This window comes from Salvia splendens, chromosome 11 (assembly GCF_004379255.2).
Source record: "Salvia splendens isolate huo1 chromosome 11, SspV2, whole genome shotgun sequence".
NCBI lineage: Eukaryota > Viridiplantae > Streptophyta > Magnoliopsida > Lamiales > Lamiaceae > Salvia > Salvia splendens.
Window position 1 is genome coordinate 2,469,911 of NC_056042.1, and position 12,825 is coordinate 2,482,735.

General features: G+C 37.4%; 3 protein-coding genes across 4 annotated transcripts; 2 read left to right on the forward strand and 1 right to left on the reverse strand.

The window, feature by feature from the left end:
- Positions 1-59: 59 nt before the first annotated feature.
- On the reverse strand, positions 60-2,550 carry LOC121756542. Of its 2 annotated transcripts, none has more exons than XM_042152109.1 (4): positions 2,450-2,550; positions 1,151-1,419; positions 764-1,024; positions 60-594 (listed from the first exon to the last, which is right to left on the reverse strand). In XM_042152109.1, the coding sequence occupies exons 2-4, from the start codon at positions 1,376-1,378 to the stop codon at positions 244-246; spliced, it is 840 nt and encodes a 279-aa protein (XP_042008043.1). In that variant the 5' UTR covers positions 1,379-1,419; positions 2,450-2,550; the 3' UTR covers positions 60-243. The 2 variants fall into 2 exon arrangements, with proteins under 2 accessions (XP_042008043.1, XP_042008042.1); XM_042152108.1 differs by lacking the exon at positions 2,450-2,550 and adding an exon at positions 1,593-2,392.
- Positions 2,551-3,851: 1,301 nt separating this feature from the next.
- LOC121755580 lies at positions 3,852-8,428 on the forward strand. The gene is made up of 10 exons (XM_042150899.1): positions 3,852-3,987; positions 4,076-4,145; positions 4,235-4,326; positions 4,438-4,522; positions 4,619-4,675; positions 5,029-5,142; positions 5,352-5,423; positions 7,205-7,280; positions 7,429-7,543; positions 8,196-8,428. The coding sequence occupies exons 1-9, from the start codon at positions 3,884-3,886 to the stop codon at positions 7,470-7,472; spliced, it is 714 nt and encodes a 237-aa protein (XP_042006833.1). The 5' UTR covers positions 3,852-3,883; the 3' UTR covers positions 7,473-7,543; positions 8,196-8,428.
- Positions 8,429-9,492: 1,064 nt separating this feature from the next.
- On the forward strand, positions 9,493-11,384 carry LOC121755581 (60S ribosomal protein L18a). Its single transcript, XM_042150900.1, has 4 exons — positions 9,493-9,607; positions 9,711-9,826; positions 9,933-9,996; positions 10,860-11,384. The coding sequence occupies exons 1-4, from the start codon at positions 9,593-9,595 to the stop codon at positions 11,199-11,201; spliced, it is 537 nt and encodes a 178-aa protein (XP_042006834.1). The 5' UTR covers positions 9,493-9,592; the 3' UTR covers positions 11,202-11,384.
- The last annotated feature ends 1,441 nt before the right edge of the window (positions 11,385-12,825 follow it).

Genomic DNA, 12,825 nt, shown 5'->3' on the forward strand with positions numbered 1-12,825 from the left:
GACCCATATTGACACGAGCACGGATGTGGATGCTCTAATGCAAATAAGAATTGTATTCATTATAGTATAATTTTAATTTATACTATCATAATAGTGAAAGATAGTAGTATAAGTTAGTTCACACACACAAACTTATCTCTCTTATCCATTACAAGTTAAGATGTCTGAAAAAGGAATAAAAGAACAAATATCTAGGCATGGCAGTTGAGAAGCTAGCCAGTCATATGGAAAAAACATAAATATCTAGTATTGATCATCGTCTTCGTAGTCATCAAATTTCGACTCAGGTTGATCAGATGCTGGTTCAAGTTGATCGAACTGCGACTCACGTTGCTCAGATGTCGACTCACGTTGAATGAGAGTATTGGCCATGTACACATACTTGGCAGGGCAGTCGTACCATGTTGTGGTACTTAGAATTTCGCGTTCCAGCCAATATGGATCGTACGCTGGCTTGTCTTTCATGCTCTGGAAGAAATCCTGCCACTCTTCAACTAGACGCCTTAGACGGATACTCATTTGCCGTTTGAAGAGAAACCGGAGCAAGTCTTTTGCCAGTACAGTAATCTCTTCCCCTTCAATGATGTAAATGTACTGTAGTGGAGCAAAATAACTGAGTATTATGAGGAAGCATTGGTTAATTCGCAAGCGTAGATATGATATGAGAGTCGATTGAACTCGCACACCATGTTAGCCATAGTGACTATATGTATTAAAATGAAGAGTAACACATAAGAAGGTTTCCTTGTGAGATTAGGATTACCAGAAATATGAAGCCCATAGTTGCCAGAATCACTTGGCTGAACTCATCCCACATTCCAGCAAGTCCACCATCTTCAGCTTCGCCAAAACCACCAAAACCACCACCACCACCACCACCATCACCCCCGCCAGGAGGTTTACCACTGCTACCTCCATCATCATAGAATTCATTTTTCTGAATCTGCTGCCTCAGTAACTCCTCAACTGACGGCTCCTTTTTCAAATTGCCCACGGCATTCTCAATAGCTTTCCATGGAGAACCCTTACATGGATTATCACAAACAATTCATTTCCTCACTAAAAAGCTCTATTTTTAAGCTTTGCTGCAATGACATAAACCCAAAATGGACAAACTATTAAAGACAATTAAGTTAATCATAGCAGATACCTCGTTACCATTATCTGGCTTCCCTTTGCCGCCAAATAAACATACAGTTGTAGCTCGCTGATATCGAGATGTGGCAGAGGTCAGGTTCAGGGGGAGCTTAGGAATTTTTGCTTTTGTTCTCAGGTAAATCGAGGGGGTTGTAAATGCCTTATTCAGTTGAGAACTTGGCACTGGGGATGCAGAAGGTGAACAGATTAAACGGCAGGCAGTTATCTGTATGCAACTCATGGCTTACTTCAAAAGACCCGAGCAACAATCTAAAGGTGTAACTGCAAAAACAAGCAACATTTTTTAGAATTAACCGTGCCATAAGACAAACAAATGAAATCAAATCATGAGTATCTAAACATATGAAAAGACCATAACTTACTGCTAGTGTCATAAAACCAATTTTCCTGTAATACTCAATGCTACTACATGTACGATCACAAAACTCACATACCGTTTCCTTATCATTCACTCCATTTTTATGTGGATCAGCTTTTTCCTTGTTCCTAAAAATCATAGCTCAGATATTTTTCTCTTATGCAAGCATCTTGTATGAGCACATGAACCGACTTTACAATGCAACACAATTCAATGAGAAAAATCAATTGTAGGTCATACTTCTCTCGCCAGCCATGCCAAGAGCATCAGCATAGTTCTCAGAATCATAACATACTCAAAAGTCACAGCACGCAGTTTGACAAACTTCAACATACCTAAGCGAATGCTCATGTCAACAATCACTCTTCTCAAGATTATGCCACATTCAACCCCAAAAAAATTAACATTGAGCTGCACTTAAGCAAGTTTTCCACCCAACGTGCATTACTAATGCTTCCAATTTTCCTGAAGAATGACTGATCAGACAAAGTAGCATTTCAATCACCTTAGTTCAATCTCCTCTCCATTTCTGACTTAAATTTCGCCAAAATGTGCTAATACCAAATTCATTGTTTCATCTATCAGAATCACAGTTTCGGATATTGAAACTTAAGCTCATTAAAAAATCTCCTTTCTATGCGTACCTACTCAGCATCAGGTTACAGTAATCCACTAACCTCGTGATTCACAGTTAAAAATTGAGACAAAAACCGCACAAAAATAGCGGTATTCTTCCATCAACGCATTCTAGAAGTCAATTTTCAGTGAGGAAAACTTAAGATTATATCTAAGTCGAACAGGAGAAATCGTAGAACAACAACAGCAATTAAAAATCCGTGGGCACGTGTCGAAATTGAACGAGGATCTGTAGAAGTAGAATTGCAGAGTAGTACTAGAAATTGAAGAAAACTCAACAAATGAGTAAATTTTTACCTAGTTTTCCGATAGCGCCTGAACTCGAACAGCTTCGGCGCCGTTGGAGATGAAGAGCTCACTATAAGCTGGGAAAAAAAATAAGAAGGGTGGGTTTTATTATCTTCATTTTAGATTAACATTTATGATTTACTTTAATTATATAGTTACACAATTTTTTAGCATCCAAATATTAAAAAATATAAATAAATTTGTTTTCTAAGAGCATCTCCAGTGGGCGGACATCCCACTAGGACATCCACTAAGACATCCCAAAAACACCTCCTGCCACGTCACTAGGACTTCCCATCCCACTGCCACGTCACTAGGACATTCCCTGCACAATCCGCCTTCCCATCGCCCTTCCCACTAGGACATCCGGCAATAAAAAAAAATCACAATAATTTAATTACGTAAAAACGGAAATATAATTTTGACACGGAATACGGGAAAGCAAAATACGGGCAAAAATACATATTCATAAAACATAAAAAAACATAGTTAGAAAAAAGCAAAATACATAGTCATTCGAAAAAAGAAAAATACATAATCTGTTGGATATTTTAGTGTAATTGGATTAACTTGATTGATCAATATAATTATAACGAGACATCAAATAAGTTGGAAGTGCGGAGTGCACACTTATTTGAATTCGTTATGATTAGACGGGGGTTCGGGGGCAGCGCCCCCGAGAGCGGGGTCCAAGGGGCGGCAGCCCCTGGCTGGGGCCATTAAAGTTACTGTGCGCCCCCGAGAGCGGGGTCCAAGGGGCGGCAGCCCCTGACTGGGGCCATTAAAGTTACTGTGCAGAAATCTTCATCCGGAAATGGAATTTTCGATAATTGAAGGATCAAATTACAATTTTATAACCCGCCAACAATCAGTTATTTTCGGTTGTGAAATGAAGGGATGCAACGCTTCATCCTAAACGGCTAAACCTCTACATAATCCAACATCCCCGGCCTACTCCGCGTTGAAATGAAGTTCAACGAGCCGTATATATAGAGTTTTTTTTTTTTTAAATAATAATTTCCGGGCGTCCGCCCGCCCGTCGCCGGGACGTCCGAGGACACCCGACGTCCTCACGGGACGTCCGTATCCGACCTAAACGCCACAATGGCGGACGTCCCGGTCGCCCGTCGCGACGTCCGAACGGATGTCCGTCCGGACGTCCGCCATTGGAGATGCTCTAAGTACTACTCCCTCCGTCCCGGGCTACTCGCTCATTTCCTTTTCGGCTCGGAGATTAAGGAATGAGTGTATAGGAAAGTCAAAAATGACGGCTGTAGGTGAAATTTTTTACTAAAAATGGAAAGAGTGCAAGTAACTTGGGACGCCCAAAAAGGAAATAAGTGCGAGTAGTGCGGGACGGAGGGAGTATTTATTAAGATTTTTAAAATTAAATGAGTTAAAAAAGAGTACTGTGACAAGTAGTCGCAGTAGCAGAATTTGGAGATGGCGGCGGCGGAAGAACTCGCCGTCTCCGATCGGCCGTGCCTTCACATGATCTCCGCCTTTCTAGCGTTGGAACCGCCCGACATCGTTATCTCCTACGCCAGGTCATCTATCAAACTCCGCCTTCCTAAATTATCCCCATTTCTTCTTCTTCTTTACTGTGTTTTAATTCGATTAAATTACTGAAATTAGGGAACTTGGCGGCGGTTCCATCACCGAGAGTGTACAGAGGTGCATTTGGCTCCGATGCATCAGCAAAGCAGTAGTCTCTCTACTCTCTCGCAGTCGAATAATAAAAAATGGAGTAATGTTTTTGGAAGGAAAAATGAAGTGTGCTTATTCTGTTTTCAGGATTTGAAGTTGCAGGGGCCTTTCCTGAAGAGATTTCTGAAGAAGTTAATCAATGAAATTGAATCCAGTGGCGAGATGGTGCTGGATGAACTGTATGAATACTATGCATCATGCCTTTTTTTTGATTCAATATGCTGCAAACTTTTAATATTTGCATCTTTTTCTTTAATTCTTTTGATTTTCTCTATGTAAATGTTGTGTAGGTGCTCTATTTGGCCTTCAAGCCTTTTCATGTCAGAATTTATACTTTCTTTCCCTGAAATATTTGCAAATAAGTGTTGTTTTGAGGTGAGAGGCACATTCCAGAAGTTTTTCTTCTTTCTCACCCACCCCTGTCTTTTTTTGTGTGTGTTTTAAATTGATAATATTCACTTGTTCGAACAGGTTGGTTCAGGGGTTGGATTGGTCGGTATCTGTCTTTCTTATGTTAAAGCATCCAAGGTGAGCTTGTGCATACATGAATTCGTATCCCATCCTCTTCAACTACACTATTGACTATCCTATGTTAAGAATTGCCTTATCAGTTTATGTGGCAACATAACTAAAAAAATTCCATCTGCTTGCTTTGGTTGACATAATTAGAACATGATGGGTAAATTTGAAGCTTCAGATTCTCTGGTTGCATATGAGATTACAAGTATTCAGTTCGTAAAATAATTGTCTCCTGAGTTTCGGGTATAAAAGAAGTAAATATATCTAATAGCATCACATCGTTAACTTTACACAAAACCAAAATCATATTACACACATTAACACGTGTATCTTCGATTCTATCTGAAAATTCTCTGATGTAGGTGATACTAACTGATGGTGACTTTTCAACTTTAGCAAATACGAAGGTCAACTTGGAACTGAACAACCTGACCACAGCAAATCACACACCGGACTCTCGTTTACATGATAAAATGGTGAGACATATCACATATGTGTGGACCTGATCATGCTATCTCAACTTCCTTACTCAATTTTCAATGCTTCAGTAGCTGAGATGGATGTAATGTCCTCACACTTTTATGCGCTCTACATTTTTTTTGTTCGACTCCGACTATGGGGCATTTCATGTTCGTTGATTCAGAACAAGGTTGCGATATTGAAGCTGACCTATTACTGATAATAGGTCCAATGTGTTTATTTGCCTTGGGAATCTGCCTCAGAAGATGACATCCATTGCTTCGCCCCCCGACATTATGTAAGTCCTCCATCCATCTCAGCTCGAATGTTACTGCAAATGCGATCATGATGTTTTCAGTTATCTAGGGTTGCAACTTACATATGAGCTGAGTCACATTCTTTCACTCTCTTTTCAATAGTTTAGGTGCTGATGTTATATACATTCCGTCGTGCCTTCCTCATCTCGTACGAGTCCTGTCAGCTCTCTTGAAACGCAAACATTCGTATCACAGGCCGAGCGCTGGCCTCAAGTCTGATACTTCCCCGGAGAAAGGAGCTAGGAAAGGAGAGCAGCATCCCGTTGCATATATCGCATCTGTGATTCGTAACATCGACACCTTCAACTATTTCCTTGCGCTGGCTGAGAAGGCCAATCTTGTAGTCACTGACCTCACTGAAGTGATCGAATTGTCAGATTTTCTTCCTTACCTAAGAACTTATGATCGACCTAACATTAAGATATTTAGAATATATGTCTAAAACCATTGGCCAAATCCTGCCCTTTTTCCATTATGGGTTTCTTTGATCTTCATTGGTTGCACTTGTATGAATAGTTGGAGTATTATTTGTTAGTATGGCTTGAATTTGTTTTTCTAATTGGGATATGATTATGTTTCCAAATTAGGATAGGATCTTATGTGTGCCTATTTATATGTGAGTAGAACACATAATTCTGAGATCGTGATCTTAGATCTGAAATTTGTAACTGCAGTCATAATACAATTTGTTCTCCGTTCTTGCCCGTGGATGTAGCCAATTGGCGAACCACGTATATCTGTGTCATCCTTACGTTACTTCGTTTGTCGATTACACAATTACTCCATTCTGTCACAACATTATTATTTGATGTTTTCTAGTTATGTTTTAAAATTATATATATTCGTATATTCTTCTTTCGTCAGTTAATAAATGTCATATTTTGCGGTTTTAGGATGTTTGTCTGTCTGGTTTCTTTTCACTTCAGTAGTCAACGTTCATTCATATTTTTATTATAAAAACAATATACTCCTACAAAATTAAATCTATAATACTTTACTATGGAGTAATTTTTCGTATTCACATTATTTCACATTATTTCACATTTATTAAAACTCGTTAGAGAGTTTTTTTTTTATAAAATAAAGAGGCGGCGGCCACCTCAAGGTAAGGGGCGGAATTACATTGATCATCTCAATCGATCAACAAACAAAACCACCAATTTCCAAGAGCCGGAACCCTAGCACCGCGATCCCATAATCGATTGCTTCTGATTCCGGCAACAATGAGCGGAGAAGGCGGAGGAAAGAATCCAGGCGTCTCGTCCGCCGCCCAATCTTGGCAACCGCCGCCGAATTATTACTACGGCACTTTCCAAGGCGTGGCTAATTATCAGCCCCAGCCTCTGCAGCCCGATTATTCGGTGATAGGAATCCCTCAGCCTGTGCCGCCTCCCGTCATCGCTGCCCATCCGCCGCATTACTATCCTCGGGGATATCACGCTGTGCCCGGTATTTCCTGATTTATTTTCCCCTAATTGATTCGATATTGAAAATCCTGGTCATTATTTAGAATTTATGAAGATGTAAGCGAAAAAGGTGTAGCTGATTTTGTAGCTTTTGGAATCTGTTTCTCATGGGCGAGCTATACAATGGTTTGGCTCTAATTTAGATTTGAATGTGTGAATCCATGCAATTTGTGTGACTAAATTTACAAAGGTGCAATAATGAATGAAAAAAAAGCTGCTTAGGCATTGTAGCAGTACTAAATTTTGCATTGAATTTGATATCTGTTTCCCTTTCCTTCAATTTCTGGTGATTCTAGGTCATGTTGTTGCTCATGGACGACTTTTTAGGGAGGAACGGCTCCCCTGTTGTGGTATTGGACTTGGATGGTTCTTGTAAGTTAATCTCAATTCGTTTAAGAATGTCTTTCAAGAGATAATGCACGTGGTGCAGCTGATTTACGCCTCTGTTGATAATTGAATGATTTACAATCTTGTTCTGTTAATAGGATTTGGTTACTGATTTGGGTTACTTCTTTGCAAGGTTTATTACTGGTTTCTTTCTGGGCGCAGTCCCCTGGTACATAGGAGCTCTTTTACTGCTATGTGTTCGTATGGATCACAGGGAGAAGCCTGGACTCGTTGCGTGTACCATAGGTGTAAGTGTTTTCAATCTCTTCTAGAATCTTACCAAAATTGCATTCATGGATGTTCCCAACTGTTGGGAATTTTGGTGCTTTCTGCCTGTTCTGCCCAGTGAATTTTGAAAAATTATTATCTGTGAATATGTATCTGTGGTTTATCTTGTTGATGTGAAGAAGTGTTATCAATCAATCACCACCCAGTCATCATATGTATAAGATGTGTTTTGCTTCTTCATCCGACTGTTTTAATTGATTTTTGTTGGGGGCAGTTAATATCGAATTAAATTTTTGTTATGAGATTGAGAAAATAGTATTTGAAGGTGAAGTGCCTTAATGAAAGAGAATGTATAATTTATTAGCCCCTTAGAGATCTGAGAAATCGGGAATGATGGAATCACAAATTGTAGTGTGCTCCTTCAGCTCTAAACTCTATGAAAAGCTAAAAGAGAGAAAGGAGGGTTATGCACAGTGATGAACACACATCGAAGCAAGGAGGGGCTTGAGCCTCAACCAAGCTAGAAAGTTTTTTTTCTTATTCGTATAACAGCGTCGAATTTTTAGCATTTTGTCTGAATCGTTGCCTCTATCATCACTAGCAAGCCACGCTCCTTTATGCTTGCTTATTTATCATCATAACTGAAGTTTGCTTATGTTTGAACACTTGCAGGCTATTTTAGCTGCTCTTGCTGTTACTCTCGGTGTGACAAAGGTAAGCCATTCCTGGTGAAGTAGCCGTGTTGTATATATTCTCCAACAACTAAAGTCCTCATCAGAGTTGGACACTGTTGATTGTATTTATTTCTTAAAAAAGGGATATAATTTTCTTTGTAGTAATCACCTCCTATTCCTGAATGATTGATTATCCATGAAATCATATACGTGTTCTATTGTTTACTGCAATCTTGTTTCTCTCAGATTTTTTTTAAATTCCATTTTATGAAGCTTGGTAGGAAGAAAGAAAACCATTTGATTGTCCCTATTCAGATGCTGGGATGTTTGGATACTTTTAATATTATATAGTTATTTGCCACAAAAGAAGGAAAAAAACAACTTCAACCATTTTTAGGATCTAATTATATTTTTTAATTATGTAAATGTTTTTTATTAACAAATTCAGTAATGAATTCAAAGGATTTTGCAAGTTTATGCCTTGTCTGCAACTTAGTACTAAGATTTAGGACCTTCTCTAGATTGAACTGGGGTTGTGCATAGAATTGTTGGTATTCCTGAAATAAAAAGATAATAAAACTTGTACAAATCATTGTCATGTTTTAAATTAAAAAAATTAAAAGAAAAGATTTTACTACAAAAATGAATATGATCTGCAATTAGAATGCTTCAATAACTAAAAAGAAGCCATGATGTATGGCCATTTGTTATTTCATGTAAAAAAAAATATAAGAATGAATTATACGTAGATTATAAATTTTGAGCGTAGTCTTGGCCACTTTTTAAATTCGAACATTACAAAAATTGAATAATAATAATAATAATAATAATATGATTAGTTTTGATAAAAATTTCATTGTAAGTAGGAGTACTATAAATGTATACACATCAACCAAATTAAGTTCATAGTAAACAAAAAATATGTGCAGATTGAGATTTTGCTCAAAACAACTATTCCTCTTATTACAGAATGCAAAACTATATTTTTAGGTCATTTTATGAAATCTGAAATTTTATACACATGAATATCATTATTTAACCATTTTAGGTTATCCTTGTTAAAATGAACTAAAAACGCACTCAATGGTATCTAAAAATGACCTACGTGTTTTGGTTGTGTGTTTTACTATAAGATAGAATTTTGCGTATATTACCACCCATTAATATAGTAAGTATTAATATTAATTAATGATAAAAAATAATTATACTGTCAAATTTATCATAGATAGAAGAGAGGTGGGCCTATAAAGTTAAGGAGGCCTTTTGGCCCATGAAAAAATTAGGGTTTCTGATGGCTAAAATGTCGATCTTTAGGCACAAAATCACTTCACCCTCCCGCACTCTCCTCTTTCTCCACAAAGGAATCGCTGAGATAATCTTTAACTCGGCCGGAAAATGGTGACTTACAGGGTATACATCCGCCGCCAACTCTATTTCATAGGATTGTGTTTCAGATGTTTAGTGTTTTAGTTAGATTGATTGAAGTATTTTCTATGCGTTGTACGTTGTGCAGTTCCATCAGTACCAGGTGGTGGGCCGAGCTCTGCCGACGGAGACGGAGGAGCACCCCAAGATCTACCGCATGAAGCTCTGGGCCACCAATGAAGTCCGCGCAAAGTCCAAATTTTGGTATTGATTTGATTTGTTTATGCGAAGCTGTGTGTTTCAGTGATTTTGGGAATGAAAGTAGGGTTGTTCGGTTGTGTTGTTATTGATTTGATTTGTTTATGTGTAGGTATTTCTTGAGGAAGCTTAAGAAGGTGAAAAAGAGCAACGGACAGGTTCTCGCTATCAATGAGGTATGGTTTGAGCCTTTTCTTGTAGTAGATAGCTGAAGCTATGATGTTAGCGCTGCTGGATCATAGCATTGTGATTGATCTCGTCAATTGCCATAGTGAAACTGTTATTCTAGTTGCAATGTCAGCTCAAAATTTAGACTGATCACTTTGTATCATGTTACTATAGGAATGCTCTTTTTATACCTCATTTGCTTGCTTCTTATGCTGCTCATATCTGCATAGGTTTCGGTTAAGATTATATCTACTTGATTTTTGGGCTGCTGGATCATAATTCATAGCATTGTGATTGATCTCGTCTATGTAGTGAAACTGTTATTCTAGTTGCACGGTCATCCTACCTTTTATATTGTTATAGCAAACGTTAGCTCATATTTTAGACCGATCACTTGATATCTTGTTAAGTACTTACTATGGGGATGATTTATAGTAGATTAAGCTGTTGTATTATCTCCTTTGATTGCTTCTTCTGGTGTCATATCTGCATTACTCTTGGTTAAGATTGTAGCTTCTCGATTTCTGAGCTGCTGGATCATAGTATTACGACTGTTCTTGTCAATGGTGAAATGGTTATTCTAGGTGCACACACATTGCAGCATCTCATTGCGTCATAATAGCTACATTGACTCAAAATTTAACAGATCACTTGATACCCAATGTTACTATGGGAATGATTTATAGATCGAGCTGTTGTATGTCATTTCCTTGCTTATTATGCTATCTGCATAAATTTTGGTTAAGATTGTATCTACTTGATTGATGTTACAAATGTTGTAATTATTTGATCCTAGCTTTTCCTTTCCAAACGGTTTTGCTCCTATTTATGCATGTACACTTCATTTATTATACTCATTCGGTCTGCTTAGATATTTGAGAAGAACCCTACAACCATCAAGAACTATGGCATCTGGCTGAGATACCAGAGCAGAACTGGGTATCACAACATGTACAAGGAGTACCGTGACACCACTCTGAATGGCGGTGTTGAGCAGATGTACACCGAGATGGCCTCCCGCCACAGGGTGCGCAGCCACTGCATCCAAATCATTAAGACTGCTACCGTCCCCGCTAAGCTTTGCAAGAGGGAGAGCACCAAGCAGTTCCATGATTCCAAAATCAAGTTTCCCCTGGTGTACAAGAAGGTTAGGCCACCATCAAGGAAGCTCAAGACTACATACAAAGCAACCAGGCCCAACTTGTTTATGTAAACTGTATGGGTCATTTCTTGTTGGGGAAAAATAACTTTGTTTCTTTTTTTAATCCAGAGAGAGTGAGTGACAATTTTCTTCATTAGTGTTATCTACCTGAACTCAACATTTCTTGTTTTGTTCACCTAGAGCATTGGGCTTTTCACATTGAGACATTATTTATGATAGTTTTATTTTTGATGAGCTCCTTTGCATGTGTATATTGATTATTTCTATGTTTACAACAACGTGGTTTTGGATGGAGGTAGTTTTTATCAATTAACAAAGAATTGTGGTTCTAACTCTCTATTTAATACTATTACTCATACTTCAATAAATTTAGTTTACTTAATATTTCAGCAAAATTATTGAATTAACCATTCTATTGTAGTTTTGGATAATTGGTTTTTACTGTAAATCATAATTTTTTGCTATCTTTTTGTTAGTATTATAATTTTTCAACTCTTCATAATTGTTCCACGAAGGTGAACAAAAACAATATGGCAATTAAATATTTAAATATGACAGGACAATAAACCTGACGTTGTTTTGAATATAGATATTGTTTGGACAAAATGACGATATTCTATTTTACAAGGCGATTAAAATCATACTCCACCAACTTATCTAAAATGATGTGATTTTGTGACCCCCTCGATTTTGATTATTGCAGGATAATTACAAAAGGTTTAAAATTTTTATAATATTACTAATATTTAATTTAAGGGATGATAGTCATTTAAGTCAAAAAATTTGGTGAAATTTTGATATATTCGTAAACTTTAAAATTTAAATATGGAGTAAATCACAAAATTTCAATTTTATTTTCAATTGGCCATCCATGTACTTATTTTAAACATCTATTAAAAAACTTATTTAAATGAAACACGTCGTTTTATGGATGACATTTTGTGCATGAAAGTGACAGTTGAGAAATTGATATTCGTGATTTAATATTCCAATTTTAAAATTCATAGAACTGACTTAGAATTTGACTAAACTTCCGTGATTTAAATGTCTATTATCCTGTAATTTAAATACTGAGACTAATTAGAAGTTAATGATTTTAATTAAAATACTGAGACTAAGAGCATCCACAATAGGAAAGATTTCCCCACGGACTAGCACTAGGACTTCCCAAAAACATCTTCTGCCACATCACTAGGACTTCCCACCCCACTGCCACATCACTAGGACATCTCACTGCACAATAGTGGACAACCACTAGGACAAGTACTAGGACATCCCACTAGACAAATTCACATTTTATATATGGAATTAAAATTTTATATACGGAATTAAAATTTCGACACGAATACGGGCGGAGAAAGCGCAGAAATAATTTTATTAAATAAAAAAAATTAAAATAGTACAATGCAAAAAAAAAAAACACAGTTTAAAACAAAGTAAATGTTAGTAGCCTTGATAGTTTGCCGCTAGCCGAACGGGATAATACATGCATTAGCCGGTATGTGGTACAAATGAAATGAAGTACAACGAGTTGGATATATAGAGTTGAGATTAAAAAATAAAAAAAACAATTTTTTTTAAAAAAATAAAAAATCGATAATTCTCTCGTCCGTCGGGACGTCCGTCGACCACCCACAATAGCGGACAAGCAAAGGGATGTCCGCGTTATCCGACG

Bases quoted from the DNA above. Each gene is read 5' to 3' on its own strand.
- LOC121756542 (XM_042152109.1), bottom strand. From the start codon at position 1,378: ATGAGTTGCATACAGATAACTGCCTGCCGTTTAATCTGTTCACCTTCT. The intron at 1,025-1,150 runs GTATCTGCTATG...AATCCATGTAAG, and splicing joins AGCCAGATAATGGTAACGAG to GGTTCTCCATGGAAAGCTAT. The intron at 595-763 runs GTAATCCTAATC...GCTCCACTACAG, and splicing joins CTATGGGCTTCATATTTCTG to TACATTTACATCATTGAAGG.
- LOC121755580 (XM_042150899.1), top strand. From the start codon at position 3,884: ATGGCGGCGGCGGAAGAACTCGCCGTCTCCGATCGGCCGTGCCTTCAC. The intron at 4,676-5,028 runs GTGAGCTTGTGC...TCTCTGATGTAG, and splicing joins CTTATGTTAAAGCATCCAAG to GTGATACTAACTGATGGTGA. The intron at 7,281-7,428 runs GTAAGTTAATCT...CTTCTTTGCAAG, and splicing joins ATTGGACTTGGATGGTTCTT to GTTTATTACTGGTTTCTTTC.
- LOC121755581 (XM_042150900.1), top strand. The intron at 9,827-9,932 runs GTATTGATTTGA...GTTTATGTGTAG, and splicing joins CGCGCAAAGTCCAAATTTTG to GTATTTCTTGAGGAAGCTTA. The intron at 9,997-10,859 runs GTATGGTTTGAG...CGGTCTGCTTAG, and splicing joins AGGTTCTCGCTATCAATGAG to ATATTTGAGAAGAACCCTAC.